Below are 23,837 nucleotides of genomic sequence, written 5' to 3'. Positions count from 1 at the left end.
GAAGCATCCTAGAGGAGGAAGGATTGGACGCAAGACCCACTTAGACAGCAACACGGGAAAAGCAGATCACAGAAACATCCCTGCTTTTTGCAGCAGCAATGGAGAAGGAGCAGGGGAGCAGGGGGCTGCGACACGGGGACGGGGCATGCAGAGGACACAGACCAGCACCAGACGGGCACAACAGGCTTGCAGGACAGGAGGGTAGCTAGACAACAGTGAGAAAGTCCTAATTCATTGCTATCCCAGCAGGAGCGGTGGGGTGGGAGGTCGAGGCGGTGGGTGCTGAGGCACCCGGTTGGGGCAGGAGCTGGCGGGGCCCACGGGAAAGTGGAGCAGGGGGAGCACTGGCGTTGCAGGGGCCCCAAATTACTGACCTTTCCAGGGTGTCAGAGCAGTTGTTGTCTCTTCTAAAAATTAAAGAACAAGGGAAAGTTAAGGCAAAAGAGCAATGGAAACCGCAGGCTTAAGATGCTTCACTCAGCCTGCCCTCGACCTGGGGCCGGGCAAAAAAACAAGTGATGGGGGAGCAAATGGGATGCTGCTGCCTAAATCGCACCCCACTCCACGGTCCCCCTGTCCGGGAAGACTGCGGCATGAGCTGAGAAGAGCCACCTGCAGAACCCCAAACCTGGGTAGGACCTGGAAAAAGTCCATGGTTGCACCTCGAGCAAAAAGGAAAGCACAGGGGCTGTGATTGGGGATGCTCTGGGGGTTCATGTCTCCTCCATACTCCTCCTGCTTCCCTTCTGGCACAGGTTCAGGACCATTCTTCTTGCAGCATCCTAAATAGGTTTGTTCCCTGCAAGATCCCAAATGGGTTTGTCCCCTGCAACATCCCAAGTGGGTTTGATCCCTGCAACATCCCAAGAGGGTTGGATCCCTGCAACATCCCAAATGGCTCTATCACCCGACACCAGCCTCCAGGACACAACGCAAACCGCACAACGGATTGAGAAGTTTGGAGGGCTTTTCTTTTCCTCAACTCAACCAAATGATGTGGTTCCACCGAGCACTCCATCACATTACAGACAGCACCAAATGAGCCGCTGAATGAGGCAGCAGGACTGTAATAACAAGTGCTACGTGTTAAATAAAGCACCAGTTGACCTCCCTGAAAAATTAGATTAAAAAAAGGATTAAAAAGATCTATGCTACATTAGCCTCTGTCACACAGCCCTGGAGAGGCTCACGTCATGGTACCCGCAGGGATTAAACCTGCTTTTGGGGGAGGTGGGGGAACTAAAACACTTGCTCAGCTTCAGGGAAAAGGGGATAACTCACAAAATTGTCCCCCAAAATCTTATAAAGTCATTTTTCATGCCACAGGTAGCGCAGCCATCACATGCAACTTCTTTCTTATCTTCCATTACGATAAATAAAGGCACATTAATTGCTGGACCACAGGCATCGGTTGCTTAGGGACCAGAGAGCTCAGGCCTCTGACGCTCGATAACAGCACACGAAGCCACTTTCCTTGCTGATAATTATGGGGGGGAGTTTATTCCTGGCAGTGTCAGGGAGCCCTGCACCAGGAGCCCCCCACGTGTCATGGTCCCCTCGGGTCCACAGTGGGTTTGGTGGCCTGGGGAACCTTCACCCCCTAAGAGGACTCAATTACTAAAGACTGAAAAGGATCATTAAATCAATGTCGCTTTAATGAAATGATGGGTGGTCAAAGTAATCCAGTTTCATTCCCTGGTAGGAGTCACAACCAGACAGACAAAGCTAAAAGGGATCATTAAATAGGTTTAGATTTTGCATGGCACTGCATCTCGCCCGGTGCTGCCATCACGGCACAAGCCACAGAAAACATCACACGTGGGTTAGAAACCAAATAACTGACAGGCCCCTCACAAAGCCATCAGCAGAAAGAAGGAATCCTTATTCTTAGGGGGGCTTTTCACCCAGCCTGCATCTGCGGATGCCAGGGTCCCAGAATATTTAAGATTTTAACTCCATAAACCCATAGGAAGCCTACAACATCAAGGCTAAGGACCTACATACAGACCAGGCTGTGCTGGCTGCCTGGCACAGCTGGTTTTGGTCTCTCCGAATCGAGGCTGTGGTGGCTCTGTGGTTCCAGAGAGTCAGCATATTATTTGGATTGGAAGGAACCTTAAAGCCCGTCTAGTTCCAACCCCTGCCATGGGCAGGGACACCTCCCACTGGACCAGGGGCTCCAAGCCCCATCCAACCTGGCCTTGAACCCCTCCAGGGATGGGGCAGCCACCCCTGCTCTGGGCAACCTGGGCCAGGGCCTCCCCACCCTCATCATGAGGAATTTCTTCCTAATATGTAATCTAAATCTTCCCCCCTCCAATTTAAATCCATTCCCCCTTGTCCTATCACTACATGCCCTTGTATAAAGTCCCTCCCCAGCTTGTCAGCCCCATTTAGTGGGGCCACTCTAAGGTTTCCACAGAACCTTCTCTTCTCAGGCTGAACCACCCCAACTTTCTCAGCCTGCCCTCATAGCAGTGGTGCTCCAGCCCTGGGATCATCTTCATAAGATCCTCCGGGCTCCTTCCAACAGAGGTGTCCATCTCCCTGAAAAAGGTGTTATTGGGGACACCAGAAGGCCTGGCAGGGAAGAGAGCTAGATCCTAGGCAACGCTAATGACTGCTTAACAGGCAGGTAAAGACGCTAATGTTCATCACTTACAGCACAGACTTTTGGGGGAACAAATGGTTGTTAGGCTCATTAACACCCAAGGTTAGTTCTACAGAGAGCTGTGGCCATGGAGCTGAGCATCCAAGAAAGGATGAACTCTGCTGAAGCTCAGTGGAACCCAACGCAACTACCAACAGCAGGAATCTGGCATTCTCTGCTCTCTCCAGACTGAGACTCCCACATCCAACCTCTTCCTGAGGACAGGGAGAAGGAGACACCACCTCCCAGGGTCTCAACACCGTGTTGCAACGAGGTGCTAACCAACCTGATGCTACTTCACACTATAACCTGACACTATATCACAGAAAGGGTCACTGGGTGCTGGCAGAGGCTGCCCAGGGAGGGCGTTGAGTCCCCTTCCCTGGAGGGGTTTAAGGGACGGGTGGACGAGGTGCTGAGGGACATGGGTTAGTGATTGATGGGAATGGTTGGACCCGATGATCTGATGGATCTTTTCCAACCTGGTGATTCTACTCTACTTTACTGTATCTCGTTGAGCTTGGGGACAGGAAAGCTAGTCTACCCCTCTGCTCCCCTCTGGCCATGTAATAACAAGAGGCAAGGAGAAGACAAGGCAGAACAGCCAAGGATGCAGCATTTCATGGTGCAGAGCCCTGCAACCCGCCCAGCACACGCTGCTCCCTTGTTCCCTAACTCAGGAAGAAAACGACAGAAGAGAAAAATGACACAACGACAAATTATTTATGAGTTTGCACAGAAACCAGCATGGGAGATGCCCAGCATGAAGGCGATGCTCAGGATGGTGGCAGCTGGTTGCCAACACGTCACTCCCCTTCCATGGAGAACAAAATTATCCAAGGATTAAGAAGGATGTGCTGCTTCAGGGGGTTGGGAGGGACACAGCATCTTGCATGGCCATTAGAAAAGGGTGGCAATCACCACACAAGTGCCTACCAAGCCCCTGTCAAGCCGGGAACTGCACCCACTCACACTGAACCAGAAAAGCTGCCCACACATAGAATGGTGACAAAAGGAAGACACAAGATGGGCATTGCCTTCTGCAAAGATACGCAGGAGGACGGTGGCAAAAAAAGCTGGATTTCCAGGGATGCTCTTCCTCCTACCTCACTTCATTTTACTTGCCTTCCACTTCTCGCAACCATCACACGCCTACAAGCTGGCCAAGCCCTCATGTTTGGAGCCACTGGGACCCTGATGTGCTCCAGCCCCATCTCTGCTGCAGAACAGGGGGTCTCCTGCACGCTCTCCATGGGTTTAATTAAATCCTTTGTACATACTAGGAAAGGGTTTGTAACACAAGGAGGGCTCGAGGCTGTAGGAAGTCGGTGCCTTCCATCAAACTCTCTTAGCAGTGATTAATTCCAACCTCTGCACCACTCCACGGTTTGTTTACCACGGGCCGGTGTTAACGTCACCCGTGGTCACTGCTTGCCACAGGCTGGGGCTGCTGGCGGGAGGATGGGTGAGGACAATGTTGGGGTGATGTCAGGAGAAGTGCCCAAGGCTTCTCCCGGATGGTTCAGCAGTGAGGACTGCCCACCCCACATCCCTGGCAGGGAAATAGCCCCACGGCAGTGGCCAGGGATGAAGTCTGCCATCCATCCATCTCTGGCTCTCAGTGGCCGTGAGAGGGATCTGAGGAGCACCTGAGAAGCACCCTACTCCCATCCTGCCACTGAGCTTGAGAAATGTCTCGATTAATTATAGCCCTTCCCAGCCATGAGTGATGTTGGATGGATGCATCCCTCTCATCACAGCTCCAGCATCCAGAGAAAACAGCCCCCAGATGAGGGTCCAAAGCCCACCCTCTGCACTTTCCCATCTCCCTCTGGCTGTACCTGCTTGGCAGGAGTAGAAAAAGTGACCTGGAAGGTGGCAAAGCCCCAGGGGCTGTTTATTCTTGGGCAGGCATGGATGCACCACAGTACAGTCCAGCAGATTTGCCACGACAACCCTGAGGACCCTCCCACCAATCAAAATAGGAGGAAGTCTTAAAACAGAGACTCTCCTAGGTATTCATCAAAGTCAGACAATGGAAACCTGCAGCAAAGTCCTAACTTTGCATCAATGATGGACCCTGAACATGGTGCCGAACACCTCAGAGCAGTGGCAGACGTAGGGCTTGAGTCAGGAGGTAGGCTTGGAGGCTGTCACACTTCACCTGGGCTTGCCACAGCCTCCAAACCACGTGCTGGAGCAGGAAGAGCCATCAGCAAATGCACATTGACCCCAAGAGACAAGGGAGACCTTCCCATGTCTCACACATCAGCAGTCTCACCATTAGGCCATGCCCTCTCCCTGGCCAGTCCCTTGGTGCTACTCACCGTAGAGGATCATGCTGGCATTGGTGTTTCCTAGCTGGTTGGAGGCTACGCAGGTGTAGTTGCCGTAGTCCTGCTCAGAGACATTGAAGAAAGTCAGTCTGGAGAAGAAGGCTTTGTTCTCCACTTTCAGTCCTTTCTGTCCTTCAGCCAGCCTGGAAGAAAGGCAGAAGACGAGGGTCATGGGGATGGTGTTATGGGAAGTACCCGCTATTTTCCATGACCTGCTATCCCCTTGTCCCCTCCTCAGAGCAGGGATGTTGAGCTTGAGGGAAAGACCAAGCACAAAGAGGGAGAAGGAAAGGTATTGGAGAGATCTGGGAGATGGATGCTGCTCTGCTGGGTCTTGTCCATTAGCTGCCAGCCCACCCCATCCCCGTGATGTCTACAGATGCAGGGGACGGCTGTGGATCTTGCCAAATGCCATGCAGAGGGCGGGATGCTCACACGCCCAGTGATGGTACCTCAGAAAGGCTCCTTCCCACTCACCTTCTAGCTCAGCTCAGCCCCAAAGGCTCCTCCTGGTTCTGTAGGACACCTCCTCACCCTTTTCCCTGACCCCCTGCATACCCCTGGCCTTGCAGGCAGATGAGGAGACAGGGCTGGCATCGCTCACAGGCAGCACATGCTGCATCAAACCCCTTTGCCGGACCCAAATGCCAGCCCCGTGCTGGGCTCTGCGCCGTGCACCACAGAGGCCCTTGCTCAATTATTGAAGCATTAACCAAGTTCATTCACTTCTCTGAACTGGTGTCCCCCTCCCGTTTGCTCCTGCAGCTCTTTCACTGGCTAATTCCTCCTGGGAGGTGCTGGATCCCCATTATCACCCCTGCCCGGCTCCAACTGCCAATCCGGGTGTGCTGAGCCCATTCCTGCCATCGCTTCGCAGGCCCTTGTGATCTGACCTACTTCTGAGCGAAGCCTTTCATCAGACATGCAAACATCCGCTGCTTTGTGCACTCTGCCTGCTCCTTGCCTCCCAAACAGCCTCAGCAATGGCCTCAACCTCCCTTCTAGCTTCTGCATGGCTTTGGCAAGAAGACGCCTCAAATTCGACCTGCATGATTCATCCTGGGTGCGTGGATGCACCACCCTCTGGGCTTCCCAGGGAGAAGCAACGCTAAAAGGGGTTAAAAAGCTTTGCTAGGGGTCAGAGAGAGTCATTTGTTCAATGGTAGGACCCTACCCCCTCCTCCCTCTGAGCCACAACCTTGGGCTTCTGCTTTGGCAAGACACAAGCTACCGGTTGACCCCAAAAGTCAACTTGCACCCCAGCACTGGGCAGGCCATTTCTGTGGCTTTAGCAAACCTTGTTTCTTGACTGACACCACGTTTCTGCCTTTCTAAGAGCAAGAGGCTGATGCCGCCTTCCAGCCAAAGTGTTTAAAAAAGATGACTGGGATTTCATCCGCTCCGAGGTTCTTGGATCTGCACTGCCAAGATTGCTCTGGGCCATTCTGCTTCACCCAAATGGGTATTTACCACGAAACCAGAAACAGGAGGCACAAGCAGTAGTGATCCTGCCCATTCTGCCTACCCAGATGGACACCAAACCCCATCTGGCTGAAAGAGGCTCCTGCAAAATTCCCACTCCCCTCAAATGCCCCTCATTGATCTTCCACCACGCAGACAGTGTTAAGTTAAATATAAAGCTCCGGCTCGTTTTTAAAAAATACCAAGGGCAGCGTCACCTGCTGAGGTGGCCAGATTAGCCTTGGACAAGCACACAATGTGTGTCTCAGCATCCAAACCCAGCGTGCACTGAGGGTTCTCGGGGATGCTCCTGCAGCCCCGTTGCTGAAGCTCTCGTGGGATAAGAACCCGCCCTCCTGGTTTGGTCCCATGGGCTCTTACCGCTTGTCGTCTTTGTACCACTGGAAGTCAGCGGAGGGGACAGCGGAGGCTTCACACAGCAGGATGCCCTTCTGCCCCACCGGCACCCCGGTGCTCTTGGCGTCGGAGATGTACGGCGGGTCTGCAGGGAAGATGGGAAATCCAGGGTTAATACCCAGTAGCCTTGGTGCATTCCATCCCCTCCCCTTGCTCTCCAAGCTCCCTTTTCTCTGCCTGCACTCAGGAAGGAGCCAAAATCAACTCTGAGCCCATGCCCAGGTCCCGCCACTCTGGTGCTGCTGTCCAAGGGGTTTTGGGCTCATAGAATCATCAGGTTGGAAGAGACCCACCCAATCATCGAGTCCAACCATTCCCATCAATCACTAAACCATGTCCCTCAGCACCTTGTCCACCCGTCCCTTAAACCCCTCCAGGGAAGGTGACTCAACCCCCTCCCTGGGCAGCCTCTGCCAGGGACCAATGACCCTTTCCGTGAAAATTTTTTCCTAATGTTCAGCCTAAACTTCCCCTGGTGGAGCTTGAGGCCATTCCCTCTCGTCCTGTCCCCTGTCCCTTGGGAGAAGAGCCCAGCTCCCTCCTCTCCACAACCTCCTTTCAGGTAGTTGTAGAGAGCAATGAGGTCTCCCCTCAGCCTCCTCTTCTCCAGGCTAAACAACCCCTGCAGCCCAGCAAGGGCTCCTCTGGTTCCTCCAAAGACTGGGGCTCCCCATCTCTTGGGCACCACGTGTACCCCTGCGCTATCCCCAAGCAGCTGAAAGGGTGGGCAGAGACAGGTTTAGGAGGCTCTTCACCTCTGTCTGAGCAGAGAATATGTTGTTTTCTTCCTTGCTCTGTTTCTTTCTCATTTTTTTCTAAAGGAAAAAAAAAAATCCTATTTACTGCTCACTTCTCTCCTCTCCCTGGAGGTTATCAGCACAGCATCTCACCATGGGCGGAAAACCCAGGTTGATGGAGACAGCTGAGGAGGAGGTGGTGGAAAAAAATGGAACTCGAAAAGAAGGGGGAAAAAGGGCAAAGCACCACCTGCTCAGCAAACTGCCGCTGCCTGTCTCAGCTCTGGGGCCCACAAAATGGATTAATTCCACTTCCCACCACCCCAGTCCCATCCCCTCGTGGGGTGGCACGTGCCCCACTCCATCCCAGGTTCCTGACAGGCTACTCACAGTTGACGGTGACTTTGACTCGCTGGACGACAGGCGCTGCCACGTCGTTGGAGGCGCTGCACTCGTACTCGCCCGACTGCTCCCGTGTGATGCCCGTGATCTCCAGGTACTCGTCCTCGCTGATGAAGCCCACGGCTGCAGGGGCAGAGGGAGAGGGCTCTGAGTGATGGGGACACACGGCAAACCCGTCACCATCCACGACCGTGTCACACTGCCCTCGGACATCATCCACCCCAAAGTCTTGGCTCCTGGCATGCCCGTGTGCCTCTGCCCCACCATCCCAAGAAAAACCCTACCAGAAAAGGGTCTGCAAGCACAGGATCCAGCCCCAACAAGCACATCACTTGCTGGAGATACTGTCCCCAACGTTTACAGGATGAGCAAAGCGCTCCTCACCATCTCTCCTTGGCATCTGCACATCCCATCCCACCATCCTGCTTGGCGGCTCTACCTGGTTCACCCACCATACGTATCCTGCTCTAATTTCTCAGCGTCAATTACTTCACAGCCAGTTCATCCTCGTTAGTTGTGGTGCCAGCATCTCCCTTCAGCTGATTTCCCTGGATCTCCCGTCTTCCCTGCAGACCTGCTCTACTTTATCCCTCCAGGCTCATTTCCACGGTCCCTCTACCCCACCCCAGGCTGCACCACAGCTCTTGGTTTCTCTCCGAGCCAGGTGAGATGCCATCAGCAGCCTTTCCTACAACCCTCTTTTTCCTTCCCAAGAACCCGCTTCAAAGCGAAGCGCTCCTGGAAACCCACAGCGCGCGGCTGGTGAGGCGCAGGTGTCGGACCACGATAGTCTCCAGGTTGACGAGGAGCGCGTCATTACAACAAATGCCGAGTTAAATAAAGAAACACAGCAATTAGGACACGGCCACTAAACATCCCAGAGAAATGAACAGCACGAGCGGGTTTTCACCAGCCCCCAAAAAGGGATAACTTCTCCCTTCCTTTCGTTTACGTCTCCCGCAGTCGAGATGCTGTAATTGCCGCGCGAAGCATCTCCGAGACCAGTGTCACACTTAATATTCCTATAAATTTTAAACGGTAGTCCTTGGTACATATGTGTGGCAATTGGTGTCATATTTTAATTAGGCTTGCCCTACACCATCTGAAATTAATAATAGCTCGCATTACCAGTGTAATTTATAAATTAACATGGCTGCAGCATTAGGAAATAAATTAGGTCTGGACAGCTGTTTCTGGGAGTCAGTGCCAATGGCAGAGAGGCCAAGCACAGGTCCCCAGGGGATGCAGCGAGCTTGACCGGCAGAGCTGAGCGAAGCCGTGCTCGCCCTCGCTTCCCACCGGCCACCGCGGTCTCCGCGCTAGCGTGACTCGATGGGCCACGGCTCGCCACGCTTGACCGGTCAACCATAGGCATCTTGCTCCTAACAAATGCATGCAAAATATACACGTGGGAGACTCGCGTCAGGGCACACACCGCCTGCATCCCACCGGATGGTACTTTTATAGCATCCCTTCCCGCAGGACATAAATAGTGAGCGTGGTCGCATGCCACCGCCCGCCGAGGCGGCTGTCGGGAAAGCACGTGGGGCCCCACGCCAGCATTGATGTGCTTTCCGTGACACCTACGCGGCTCAACGTGGCCATCTCCTGGGTTGAGCATCCCAGCCACCCGCTGAGACCCTCCTGCTGCTGCTACTGTCAGCTTAAAACAGGGCAGAAAACAAAACCGCATAGAATCATAGAATAGTTTGGGTTGGAAGGGACCTTAAAGACCATCGAGTTCAACCCCTCTGCCAAGGGCAGGGACACCTCCCCCTGGATCAGGGGCTCCAAGCCCCATCCAACCTGGCCTTGAACACCTCCAGGGATGGGGCAGCCACCACTGCTCTGGGCAACCTGTTTCAGTGCCTCATCATTCTCATAATGAAGAAATTGTTCCTTACAGCTAGTCGAAATCTGCCCCTCTCCAGTTTATACCCATTGCCCCTAGTCCTTTCACTCAATGCCTTTATAAACAGTCCCTCCCCAGCTTTCTTGTAGCCCCTTCAGGTACTGGAGGGTCACTATAAGATCTCCTCGGAGCCTTCTCTCCGCCAGGCTGAACAACCCCAACTCTTTCAGCCCGTCCTCATGGGGAAGGTGCTCCAGACCTCAGATCATCCTTGTAGCCTTCCCTGGACCCGTTCCAACAGCTGCATCTCCTTCTTATGTTGAGGATTCCAGAACTGGACACAGGACTCCAGATGAGGTCTCACAGGAGAGGAACAGAGGGGCAGAATCCCCTCCCTTGACTTGCTGGCCACACTGCTTTTGATGCAGCCCAGGATACGATTGGTACTCTGGGCTGCAAGCGCATCTTGCTTCTCCCTTGCACAAGACCTCACGGAGGCCACCTCTGAACAGCAGCCCTGGGAATTGCACAATAGCTGCTCACACGCATACCCAGCAGCCAAACCAAGGACCCTGTGTGCACACGTGCGTGCATCCCACTATCCCACGTGGACCCGACTGGGAAGGCAGCCTCCCGCTTCTCCACAAGCTTCAGAAAGGGCTGAAGTGAGTTTTTCCACAGTGATGAATTGCCGGCGTCCACCCGCGCCCTTCAGTCCTACGCCAAAATTCCCACCCGAGCTGCTCACGGTCCAAACCGCTGAGCTCATCAGTACTTGGCGTGACTGAAGGGCAAGATATGAAGGCGTTACCCCAAGATCAATATCCTTTGGAGACACACAAATTGCTGCGTTACATCCAGTGGGCCTGCAGCACTGTGCACAGCAAAAAAAAAAGGAGAGAAGGGGGGGTGGAAGAAAGAATCCCTTTTATGGCTGACCTAGAATTGGCTTCTCTGTAGCACAGCGCTGCCTGCTGATAAAATAACGACACAGCCGGTGGCCTTCAGATGCTCCGCGTGCAAATCTGACTCCGGTTTGTGCAAAGGCTCAGATAACACTCTGCTTCCTAAGTAAGCAAAAGCCCTTCCCTAAGTGCGCTGGAGCTGGCTTGCACGTGGGGAGAATTAGCTCTCACCAGAGCCAAGCTGTAGCTTGTGTCCCCGGTTTGATCTGGGAGCAAAGCAGCTCGAGTGCATTTCATTACCCAGCAAAAGACTTCGTTAAAGTAACTGTGAGGGTCAGCTTTCCACCTGCAAATGCTTGGGAAATTGAGAGATGAAGGCTTCCTCTGTGCCGGCACAGCGCGGGAGTCTGAGATACGTACATGGTAATCAGGGAGAGCGCAATGGGTTCGGGTTTTCAGGGTCTGGCGCGCTTTGTGTTGGTATCCACGGGATTTTGGCTACAGCCCATGGACCCTGACGTGCTGAGCCCACCCAGGACCAAACCGGGATGCTTCTCATCGGACGTGCTGCCTCATCTTACCCTAAGCAAGACTTGGTGTTACTCATGCTTAGAGAATGATGTTGACAGCATGAGAAAGACCGTCTGTGCTAAAGGCTCTGGCTGGATCCTGCTTCCTTAGTGCCAGCTACAGCATCTCAAGGAATAAGATGACGTGAGGTGCCCCGAGGGCACCGATTCATGCTGGCATAGTAGGCAAAGTCAGCCAACCACACTACCCATCTCCTCCTGTACAAGGGGCTTTGCAGGAGGTTTTTTGAACCCTCCAGGGACGGAGACTCCACTCCTATCCCTCAGCAGCCTCTGCCAATGCCTGAGAACACTTCCAGTGAATAAATGTTTCCTAATACCCAATCTGAAACTCCCCTGGTGCAGCTTGAGAGTGTTTCCTCTTGTCCTATCACTTGCTGCTTGGGAGAAGAGACCAACACCAACCTCCTTTCAAGCAGCTGTAGAGGGCAATGAGGTTTCCCCTCATCCTCCTCTTCTCCAGACCACATTGTCCAATCCGTGTCACTCCATCAGGCCCTTTGGGATTACTCCCATTGCTCCAAGGCTGGAGCTAAAGCAAAAAAAGCACCCAGAGCTCAAGGATGCTCAGGATGGGGTTGGACAAAGGCCTTGTGGCTCCAGGACCTCCCTCCAGCCAGTAACATCCCTGCTCTGCCTGAATTGATGGTGGGAACTTTTCAAGGCTGTCTCTGCTTGAGCACAATTAGGAGCTGATATACTGCAGGAATTAATGGGAGAGCTCTCTCATGTCCTCAGGAGCTAGAAAACCAGCACAGCCAGCACCCATCATCATTATTATGAATACTAATAATATAATACAGGCCAGAAATGGAACAGCCACGGAGTAGGCAAAAAGCATAATCCATGCTCATCAGCTGAGGATGATGAACTAACTCGGTGTGAGCTGGAGAGATGGAAAACCAGAGCTTGAATCCACCTGCTTGGCGAGCGGGAGCCTGCACACAGACTGCCACGCGCCGTTTAGGACAGCAGCTCTGCAGATCTCCATAAAGAAACCTCAGGGAAGGGAAAAGCAAAGGAGCAAGGGGGAAAACTCAGCCCAGAGTTGCAAAATAGCCAAGACAGACTCCATGCATAATGAATAGTCCACGTCACGAGCAGAGCCAGAGAGCTCAGGAGCGTTCGGAGCAGCATTTGGAAGCCACCAGCCAGATGCGGTGGCAGCGAGCAACCCAAAATAAATGCAGAGATATAGATAACTGAACGATGTGTGTCACACACGGAGCAGGTGAACCACTGTGGGTACCTCACAGACATTACCACTGAGTAACAGTGGTCAGTGCTGCACATCACAAGGCAATCAGTGCATGGAAACTTGGTCATCGCACCACAGTGGAGAGGTTCTGGTCTGGAACAGTGCACTGAGGCAGATACAACAGGCAGCAAAACTCTGCTTGGGGCCCTACACGGTGCCAACGCAACGAGGTACAGGTAGATGCCTCGTTTATCCACATTCCTCCCTCCTTGCCTTTCTCCTTCCCTTGTTCTCACCTCGTTTTCCCATTCCAACTCACCCTCTTTCTGCCTCCTCCCACCCGTTTGCTTCCAGTGAGCCTCTGACAAGATAATAACTCACCAGAAAGTGAACACATGTTCCCAAATTAATTACGTGCCGCTGTCCCCTGGCTCCCTGTCGCAGCCATGTTCAGGTCTCTAGGACACAACGCTTACAGCTTTCCCTGGCTGAACGCTGCCTTTGACGCTGTTAAAAGCTTCGCTGAACTGAGAGTGGGGAAGGTCCCAGTGCTGCCTGCTCTCTGCCACCGTGTCCTGCAGAGCTTGCTAACACCTCGCCACGGCTTCTACCAGCAACTCCTGGTGCCCCGAGCAAGGCAAGCATCAATGTTTCTGTGCACCATGCTAGATCTTAAAGGTCACAACCCTAACAAAGTTTTCTTGCTCTACATATTGTCTGCAGCATCAAGAGAACCCACCTTGGATACCTTCATCTCCCATAAGAAACAGCCTCAATGGGACAAGAGCCACACCGCCCTGATTTCTGGAAGGCAAAGCATGTGAAAACAGAGAGACATGTACGAGCCACTTCAGGGACGACAAAGCATCATGGAATCGCAGAATCGTTAAGATTGGAAAAGACCTCTAAGCTCATCCAGCCCAACCATCAGTCCAACCCCACTGTGCCTGCTTAACCGTGTCCCAAAGCTCCACATTTACATGTTTTTTTTTAACACCTCCAGGGATGGTGACCCCACCACAGCCCCGGGCAGCCTCTGCCAGTGCTTCACTAATCTTTCAGCAGAGAAATTTTTCCTACTACGCAATGCAAACCTCCCCTGGTGCAACTTGAGGCCATTTCCTCTCATCCTGGGAAGGTAGTTTTAGAGAGCGAAGAGATCTCTGCTCAGCCTCCTCCAGACAAACCAGGTTAAGCCAGCCTAGCTGAGCAGGGCTGCAATATTTCCACTCCTAAGGCTCAAAGGCGCAACCTCATCAACTGTCTCACAACGGATTTGGACTCCAGATGCAACCTGAGCAACTGTTCTGCAATGGGTTTGGTCTCCAGATGCCCGAAGCCCAAGGGCTGGACCCGAGGTGCTACCCTACCAGCAACTCCTCGCCGATGAGTTTGCCCGGCGCTGATCCCACCAGCTGGGATCGGCCGAAGGAGAATATTTTATGGAGATAATTTTATTAAAATGTTTACAACAATGCAGATATTGACATCTTGCTTCAATCAATAGCACAATTTATTGTCCTTCAAGGTGAACATTAAGCCAAGCTGCCCATTAGTCAATATTTACCTCCCAGGTCTATAAATCTTTATACGGGCTTCAGTGGATGTTGACAGCGGCTGATTCCAGATAAGTAAAAGTAAGAGCGTGAAACATTGCTCCTTTTGGAGGTGAAATAGTAACTAGTTAATTACAGTCCCTACAGCGATTCTGAACTATCAATTTATGGCTACTTCTGGCAATAAAAATTAACATTGTGCAGACTCCCAGCTCCAAGTGATGCACTAAAACCGAGAGCCATCCATTTCAAACGTCACTCCGATGCGCTACTGATGGCCTTCCTATAACAGTTTATAGTAAATAAATAAAACACACAAAGGTTATAAGAGGGAATTGTCAACGCCTTAGACCCGCTTCACCTCTCCCCTGCTGCGGCGGCAGGCGGAGAAGTGCAGAGAAGGTGATTTAGTAGCATCGCACAAACAGCTCGACTCCTAGCGTGCAAGAAGGAATCGCCCCAAACCCTGGTGGGGAGACCCTGGTCCACGTTGCCCAGAGCAGTGGTGGCTTCCCCATCCCTGGAGGGGTTCAAGGCCAGGTTGGATGGGGCTTGGAGCCCCTGATCCAGTGGGAGGTGTCCCAGTTGGAACTGGATGGGCTTTGAGGTCCCTTCCAACTCAAACCATTCCATGATTCTGTGCTCAAAGCAGGTAGGACAGCCCTGGTGACATCGTTGAAGAAGAGCAAAGGCTGCCTCCAGCACACACCCTAGCCAAAGATGGGGGAAGCACTCACTTCACCTCTCACTATTACCTGCTCCTGGCTGCTCAATTAACACATAAAGAATGGACTTCAGGCAGTTCAAAAATTCCCTTTCCCTTCCTTTGATCAGGGAAATGACACCACTGAGGGCAGCTTCTCCTCCGTGCACCCCCTCTTTCTGACTCTCGCCACGCTCCAGTGGAGAAAGATCAGGGGTAATTAAGCTGCTGGAAATCATCCAGAGCGATCATTAAAAAAATGATTTTTTTTAAGATTACCCTATCGACCCAGGCAAGCATGGCATGCTCCTCTCCTTCTCTCACAAATATTACATCCCCATACCACATCCTCCAGCCCATTTCAACTGCAACTCCCCCTTAGAGGAGAGATCCCTTTAAAAAGCACACCTACAGGGCCAGCTTACACCAGCTATGGGATACAAACCTCTTTCTCATTCATCACCTCCTCTTCCTCCCCTTCACAAGGAGCACAAGCACACAGCGATCAGGGACAGCATCATGCTTACATGGGGCCAAGACTTTTTTTATTTTGAAGCTTCCCGATGACAACAAGAAAAGAAATCTCTCCTCTTACCTGCTTTGCCACGTTAATTAGCGTGTTTCCATGACCTGATGCTGTGAGAAGCCCCAGGGGATGGTGTTCTCGCTGCTTTTGCACGACACTCAGGGCTGCAGAAGCTCTGCAGTAGCTACTTCTGCTGCTACAGCGTGTGATCCCCCCTCATCCTCATGCCCCAGGGGTGGTGACTGGCAGCAATTGTGCCTGATGTCACCAAAGAGAGGGGAAACATCACGTTTTCCACACTCATACCCTTTATAACCTCTCCTCATGCATGACCAAGCAGTGCCATGGCTTCTCTTCTCCTTGGAGCTCTTTAGGGCAGCCAATGGTGCCACATGTTTCTCCTTGAGACACAATGAAAGAGCCTCCTGGGCATGATTTGGGGCTGACGTGAGCAGAGGTGAATATTTCTGAAAGCCCCACCTCTGTCTGCCCACGAGCACCGGGAACGGACACAGGGATCTCGACAAGCACTCTCCAAATGCTACTGCCAACCAAGAGCAATCACAAAGGCTGTGGCTCTGCAGCCAAAACTCTGCTCTTTGCTGCTAGGGAGAAGTTTTTTTCGATTTCTAGTGAGAGATGTCTGTGACAGGACCTGCCTTTGTGGCTACATTTGCTCAGCATATCTACAATCAGCCCCAAAACCACACTTAGAGCTCCTATGTCCTATGATAACTCAAATATTTAACTATCGAGCGGGTGCATGTAACACACCTCACCAGTCACTGGGATCACAGAATCATAGAATCACCAGGTTGGAAGAGACCCACCGGATCATCGAGTCCAACCATTCCCATCAAACACTAATGTGCAACTTGCAGAGCCCCTCCAGATGCTACCACATTGTCTGCTCCTGGCTGCTCAGCCTATATCACTGGTTTAGTGATTGATAGGAATGGTTGGACTCGATGATCCGGTGGGTCTTTTCCAACCTGGTGATTCTATGATTCTACATTCACAGCCTATAACTTACATTGACTTGAGCATCCACACCACCGGTGGCCAAAGTGAGGCACGGGGAGCCCAAAACACCACCAGGCTCCCCCAGCATGTCCACACTGCTGCCTTGCCCTGCATCCAGGACTAGACCTCCCACTCAAAGCCTCATCACGGCGTGCTGGGGACGCCTGCCCGGTCTGCTCACCCCGCCAGCGCCGTGTAACAGAGCTGAGTCGATCCAGTCGCCCATAATAGCCCCATTGTGAAGAGTTTTTAGCTTAAAAGTCCTTGAAAGTTTCCCACTGTGACTCGTCAAACAAGATCTTTTTCCCTTTTCCTCTCTTCTCCGCTAACAATATTTATACTCATTTCTTTTATTGAAATCTATCTGCCGCCTGTTCTATTAAAGCCGCCTGAGTGGCAGCTCCTATTCTCCGGGAGCCCGCAGCCCATCTATTCTCCAGACAATGAGGTACAAGCAGTCTATCTTCTATTGTGCTTCCCGGCCTTCGGCTCTCAAATCTTCCGTCTCAAAAAAGGCACGTCAGAGATGCCTCCACGCAGAAGATTGGGATCCCGGGCTGCGTGGGGGCTTCCTAGGGCTGGCTGGGCTCTCTGTCCTCCTTCTCTGGACGAGCATCTCCAGGGAGATGCTGCTGCAGTACCTGAGATCCCTCAGGGATGCTTCTCCCCATCCCCTGAGCATCGCGATTCCTGCTTATCCGCGGTTCGTTGGCTGCTGCATGCTGCACACGCAAGCGATGCCGGCATGTTTGCTTCCCTCAGACAACTTATTTGTTACCCGGCATAAAACAAAACGCATTAAACCTTTTGTTTGCAAGAAGTAGTTCCCTGGGAAATAAAAGGATTATGGAAATTAATATTTAAAGGAACAAAGCAAAACAACTCGGGGACCATCCACCCTTGAATGAGGCTCTAACTCAGGAGCAAACGAGTCGAATAAAGAATGAGCCCTTTTATTTCACCACAAGGGAGAGATGGGTTTGCTCGGAAGCGGCTCAGGGCACAGCAAAACTGGCAGTGATGGTCCTCAGGGCCTCCAGCCCCTGCCGTCTCCGAGGGTGCTGGTAAGGATGCTGAGCTCTAGGAAAAGGTCCAGACCCCTCAGAGCAAATTGGCATCATAGAATCACCAGGTTGGAAGAGACCCACCAGATCATCGAGTCCAACCATTCCTATCAATCACTAAACCATGTCCCTCAGCACCTCGTCCACCCGTCCCTTAAACCCCTCCAGGGAAGGGGACTCAACCCCCTCCCTGGGCAGCCTCTGCCACTGCCCAATGACACTTTCCGTGAAATTTTTTTTTGCTAATGTTCAGCCTAAACCTCCCCTGGCAGAGGTTGCAGATCACAAAGCACCAAAGTAGTGTCAGCTCTGGGGCAAAGATGGGTGTTGGGCCCATTACAAGGCTGCTTTTCTTAACAAGACCCACGCATTGCACCAAGCACAGAGATGAATATCATCCTCCTTGCATCCCGGGTTCTCCTGCTTAAAGGATGATGTGGTGACCCACATGGTGGCTCCCAGAGGAACCAGAGGTTGTGGCCAGCAGTGAGCCACTTCCAAAGCAGCTTTGCTGTCTCCTTGCAGGAACGCATGCAAAAGCCTCCATGAAAACCAAGCCCTCTCCAGAGATTTATTGATGAAACAGCATCTTCTGGCTGCTCCATGGTCCCTCCCAAGCACCGACGCTAATCTCAGGTCACCCAAGCCACTCTCGCTTCCGTGCTCTCTCCCACAACCAAGAGCCAGACACTGATGAGCTGCCCAACAAGAAACCCTCTCCCCTTTCTTTCCACAACATAAGAAGGATATGGAGCTGTTCGAATGAGTTTTTGGACAAGTTCAGAGGAGGCTACAAGGATGATCCGAGAGCTGGAGCACCTCCCATATAAGAACAGGCTGAAAGAGTTGGGGTTGTTCAGCCTAGAGAAGAGAAGGCTCTCAGGAGAACTTATAATGACCTTCCAGTACCCAAAGGGGCTACAAGAAAGCTGGGGAGGGAGGTTTACAAAGGCTTGTAGTGATAGGATGAGGGGGAACAGGTATAAACTGGAGAGGGGCAGATTTAGACTAGATGTAAGGAGGAATTTCTTCACTATGAGGTTGGTGAGGCACTGGAACAGGTTGCCCAGGGAAGTTCTGGTGCCCCGTTGCTGGAGGTGATTAAGGAAAGGTTGGATGGGCCTTGGGTAGCCTGATCTAGTGGGACATCTGGAACTAGTGGGGTTAGAACTAGATGATCTTTAAGGTCTCTTCCAACCCTAACTATTCCATGATTCTATGAGTCTATATCCTTTCTTCCTCCCCAAGATTTTTTTCCCCGTTGCTGCTTGCAAGGTGAGAGAGGACAGCATCGCCAGAATGAAAGATTCTCCTACGTGCCCTCTCCTAGCAGCGGCCCTAATTCATTTTTCATGGCCCCTTGCAGTGACAAAAGCCGCTGCTTCTCTCTTGCAAGCGTGCGCCATGCAATAAGTCAAAGCTGATGTGCATTTTCCCCCTGGGTGCCGAAGCTGTGCTTTTGATTTAATTTGTCCTGTTGTTTGGCACGCAGCCTTTGCCGGTGAGTTCCTTTGGAGAGGTGACAAGGTGGAACCCCATACGTGTGGAGGGGGTGTCTGACAGATGGGGTGCGTTGGGTTGTGTTTAAATAATTTGCTGCAGTGCTACCAAGATGTTGGAGAGTGACAGATGCTGCCGGAGAAAATCACTCAGACAAACACATGCATCCTGTTTGCAGGAGCACTGCTCCCCGATTAAATCCTGTTGCAACTTGGTTTTCCTGGAGCCTATCCCATTTCTGGCAGCTTTCTTGCTGAGAAAGGAGAACCTGTGGGTGCACAAGGCTTGGCAAGGAGCGAGGCGGCTCAGAATCATGGAACGGTTTGGTTTGGAAGGGACTTTAAAGCCAATCCAGTTCCAACCCCTGCCACAGGCAGGGACACCTCCCAGTGGATCAGGGGCTCCAAGCCCCATCCAACCTGGCCTGGAACCCCTCCAGGGATGGGGCAGCCACCCCTGCTCTGGGCAACCTGGGCCAGGGGCTCCTCACCCTCCCAGCAAAACATTTCTTCCTAAGATCTCATCTCAATCTCCCCTCTTTCAGCTGAAAACCATTCCCACCATTATTCACCTGGACATCGAGCTGTTGCCTCAACTCTTTGAGTGCAACCACCCAGCCAATTCCTTATCCTCCAAGCAGTCCATCCACCAAATCCATGCCTCTCTAATTTAAAGAGAAGAACACCATGCAGGACAACACCAAGAAGTGAGGTGCTCCTGCCTGCTCTTTGCAGGAATCGTGCAAAGCACCCAAAAAATGTGCCATGGGGCTCCCCAGCTGGGGGATCCACCACATCCCCTCCCAACCTCACATCCCTGCACGCAACCAGCATTGCTCTGCAGGCCAAAGCATCTGCACCCCCAGCCAAACTCGAGGAGCCCGACTTTCCTCCAGATTTGTCTGAAAAACAGCTGCTGGCAGCCAGGACCGTAGGGTCCCTCTGGCTGGAAATTGAAACCCAAAGGCTTTCTCCGTAGGACAAGCTCTTAAGTAGCAATTGCAATCCAAAGCATTAAACGGCTGTAACCTCAGTTAAGCTGTATTTCAGCCGCATTAAGAAAATATCCCTAGGATGGGAAAGCAAGTGGCATAATGGCATTAGAGTGAAAAAATAAGCATCAAGTGCTGGCTAAATCCAGCCCCAGCACTGGCAAGAAGTCACGGGTACTGGGAAAGTTTCCCTTCTCCCTGCGTATCTTTGCACTCGGCTGCCAGCAAGCCCAGACACTGTTCCTGCCGTGGTTTTATGTAGATGGGAGATATTTTCCTTCCCTTCTCTTCCCCTGGGACCCCCCGACCCCTCTTCACCCTCTGGAGCCATCCAAACCACAGCTCGCTCTCTCCTCTCCATCATCTTTAGCCCATCTTTATTTTTTCAGACATGCTATTTTCCAGCCCAGTGGCCTTGCTCTGTCCCTCGTGTTTTATGGCACTGATGTCTCCATTTCTGGAGGATCATTCACAATATTGCGGCTTATCGAGAGAAGCCAGAGAAGTGCACGGGCAGAGATGGAGATGGGCTGGGGAGGGGGGGATGGGGAAAAAGCGAGGATGCTGTGAGCCTGGCAAGGGGAGATGGGGAAGGGTGAGAAATGCAGGGATAGGTGATGCTGGCGTTGGGGCACTGGGAATAGGGAGGCAGGACAATAGGCTCAAGCCCATCATCCCTGCTCCAGGCCTCCTGTGAAGGTATCAGCCCCGTTACGGCCACCGGGAGGGCAGCGAGAGGCACCACTCACTCTGCAAGGGAAAAGCTGTTATTTTCAATAACGGCAGCGTAGCACAGGAAGGGGAGAAACCCACAGGCTACGGCATTGCTCTGGCTTTAAATTATACTGTAGAAGGATAAAAATAAAAGAGAGGAAGGCAGAGAGAGAGACCGGCAGGAAAAAGAATTGCCATTGTTTTACCAAGCAGATGGGAAAGTTCAGGGGATCAGAAAAAGACTATCATTATCTTGACTCAACCGAGAGAAGACGGGAAAGGAAGAGGCATTTTTTCCCCTGCAGTGAGGAGTGCTGTGGCAGAAGTCATTTCAGCAAAGACTCGGAAGGAAACGGTGCCATCAGCTCCGGGCAGCACCCAAGTTATCCCCATGGCCTGGGCACACCACTTGGACTTGGCTTGTTGTCCCCTTCGCCGGCAGTGACACCGCATCACACCCCATTATTGCCAGGGCTGTGGGCAGGGGGGCCTGGGACACACACATCCCTCACCGATGTGCCAGCTGTGCCGCCAGATGTGCCTTGCTGCCAATGGTGCTGCAGCTGTGGGCACCCCCTGTAGCACCACCAGCTGCCTTGCCCCACAACAACTGCTCCATTCGCTACAAACCATTAAAGAACACACTAAATACACAATGAATCTCCCCACTTTTCCTACTGGCCACGTAACCCCTCAATCCACGTGACAAGTCCCTTTTCTGCTTGTGCAACAGGGCTGTTCACTGCTGGTTTTAGCTCGGTACGGGGCAGTCAAGCAGCTCCAGCTCTTGAACACCTTCCAGCTCCTTGCCCATACAAGCGTAGCAGCGTTTCTCAGAGTCATTAGAGATCAGGAAACTCTTCCTACCCACGTTCAGGCTTGGGGAAGCACATAACACCAAAGCCTGAGGCACTGGCTTAAGCACAGACACCGACAACTGGTCTACAAACTGGAGCAGACACTGATGCAACATATTCCCTGCCAAGGATCAAGTTCATGGGACAGGGACATGAGGAGGTGGAGCACAAGTTTGCTCTGTGAGAGCATCCTTTACCCACCACACCCCTCCTCGGAGCCAGTCTCTTTGCCTCTCATAGAATCACCAGGTTGGAAAAGACCCCCCGGATCATCGAGTCCAACCATCACTATGAAATACTAAACCATGTCCCTCAGCGCCTTGTCCACCCTTCCCTTTTCTCCCTTGCCCTCCAGCATCCTTTGCGTGGCTTCTTTCTCTCCTCCTCCTCTCCTTCTTCTTCTCTCTGCCACATGGTCCATCCCTCCATCCCCATCCCTCACCTTGTCACCTTTACTCCCCTGCGCCCCCGGGTTGCGGAGAGGGGCTGGCAACCTGCCCTGCTTAATCCTGCGGCTACCGATTCCTCGGGCACTTAATATTCACGACAGAGAGAAACATTTCACGGCGAATTGGACGCACATTCAACTGGAAATGGAAATTTTATGACTCTTCTCACTCTGCGCCGCAGATTACACCAGCTGAGAAAACATGGAAGCAAATGAACAACCTGTGAACTGTAAAGTATATTAATAATGAAATCACAGCCCGGGAAATGAAGGCTTTATTCTGTTTATATTCTGCTCCATTAATAGAGAGCGCTTGCGCTAGCTCCACCCCATTAGCTGGCAATCTGCATGGGGGGACAGTGCGAGGACGGCGGGGAAACGGTGGTGGGAGTGAAACAAGGACAAAACACTCCTTCCCACTGGGGCAAATTTCACAAGGGCAGGAGTTTCGCTCAGAGGATTTCCTCGTGCGCCTCTGCTGATGTGCGGGTAGGCGAATACAGGGGCTGCCTTTGACCTCAGTGTCCCATCCCACGCAAGCTCATTGAGCAGATCATAGAATCATAGAATCACCAGGTTGGAAGAGACCCACGGGATCATCGAGTCCAACCATTCCCGTCAATCACTAAACCATGTCCCTCAGCACCTCGTCCACCCGTCCCTTAAACCCCTCCAGGGAAGGTGACTCAACCCCCTCCCTGGGCAGCCTCTGCCACTGCCCAATCACCCCTTCCGTGAAAATTTTTTTCCTGATGTCCACCCTGAATCTCCCCTGGTGGAGCTTGAGGCCATTCCCTCTCGTCCTGTCCCCTGTCCCTTGGGAGAAGAGCCCAGCTCCCTCCTCTCCACAACCTCCTTTCAGGTAGCTGTAGAGAGCAATGAGGTCTCCCCTCAGCCTCCTCTTCTCCAGGCTAAACACCCCCAGCTCTCTCAGCCATTCCTCATAAGGCCTGTTCTCCAGCCCCTTCACCAGCTTCGTTGCTCTTCTCTGGACTCACTCCAGAGCCTCAACATCCTTCTTGTGGTGAGGGGCCAGAACTGACCTCAGGATTTGAGGTGCAGTCTCACCAGTTTTGAGTACAGAGGGAGAAGAACCTCCCTGGACCTGCTGGTCACGCCGTTTCTGATCCAAGCCAAGATGCCATTGGCCTTCTTGGCCACCTGGGCCCCTGCTGGCTCACGTTCAGTCAGATGTTGCAAGGGTAGGAAAGGAGCAGGACGCAATGCTGGGAAGAAGAGGAGCACGAATTCAGGGGAAAAAATCACTCCAATGCCACCAGAAGCCCTCCAAACAAGCGCCAGGAAAACTATCAATGTACAGCTTTGTGGCAGAGCTGTGCTTCCTCCCTTCGCTCGTTCCTACCTGCCAGGGTCTGAGCATCTCCACCACCTCTCCAGGCATCCTTCCTACCCCTCAACACAAAGTCGCATCCCTCTAGGGAGGAAGGTACTCAACTCATGCATCCTCAGCCCCAAGGCCATGCTGATGCCTGCAGGAGCACGGCGGCAGGTTGAGCTCGACTCCGAGGGCTTGGAAAAATCAAGAATTCAGTGCTATTCCTCCACATTCAGCCCTGCCCTTGGCTTGGCAGACCTGGGCTATATGTGAGAGAGCCCAGCAACGCTCTCTCCTCCCCAAAAACAACTGCAGTGGCTTATGCAAAGCACATCACGGGAGCTAAAATGAGTCGGAGTCGAGTTTTCTACAGCTGAAGCGACCCGGTGTTGACAGAATGGGGACGCGTTTCCACAGCTCAGATTTTTATAATAATACCTCGGGGGAGTCGCCGGCAAAGTTTGGCCCAAATATAATTAGTTTGCACAGCTATTAGGGGCTGATAAAAGGTTTTAATTTGTGTGGAGATCTCTTGCATCTCAGGCGCTCCTGTCCCTTGCTCTTCCCCACG

At 52.4% G+C, this 23,837-nt stretch overlaps 1 protein-coding gene across 5 annotated transcripts in view; it reads right to left on the bottom strand.

Moving 5' to 3' along the window:
- The window catches only part of LOC138730834 (protein CEPU-1), a 395,605-nt gene that overhangs the window by 2,485 nt on the left and 369,283 nt on the right, over positions 1 to 23,837 (bottom strand). For 4 of the 5 annotated variants that reach the window (XM_069876358.1, XM_069876361.1, XM_069876360.1 and 1 more), the window contains 4 exons: positions 7,992 to 8,126; positions 6,829 to 6,949; positions 4,978 to 5,129; positions 375 to 407 (listed from right to left, as the gene is read on the bottom strand). In XM_069876358.1, the coding sequence (XP_069732459.1) occupies positions 375 to 407; positions 4,978 to 5,129; positions 6,829 to 6,949; positions 7,992 to 8,126 (441 nt within the window). The remainder of the gene's footprint in view (positions 1 to 374; positions 408 to 4,977; positions 5,130 to 6,828; positions 6,950 to 7,991; positions 8,127 to 23,837) is intronic. The other variant, XM_069876359.1, reaches the window with a different exon arrangement.

Source organism: Phaenicophaeus curvirostris, chromosome 25 (assembly GCF_032191515.1).
Source record: "Phaenicophaeus curvirostris isolate KB17595 chromosome 25, BPBGC_Pcur_1.0, whole genome shotgun sequence".
Classification (NCBI taxonomy): domain Eukaryota; kingdom Metazoa; phylum Chordata; class Aves; order Cuculiformes; family Cuculidae; genus Phaenicophaeus; species Phaenicophaeus curvirostris.
The sequence above is the reverse complement of the archived record's forward strand: the minus strand, read 5'-3'. Positions and strand labels throughout refer to the sequence as shown.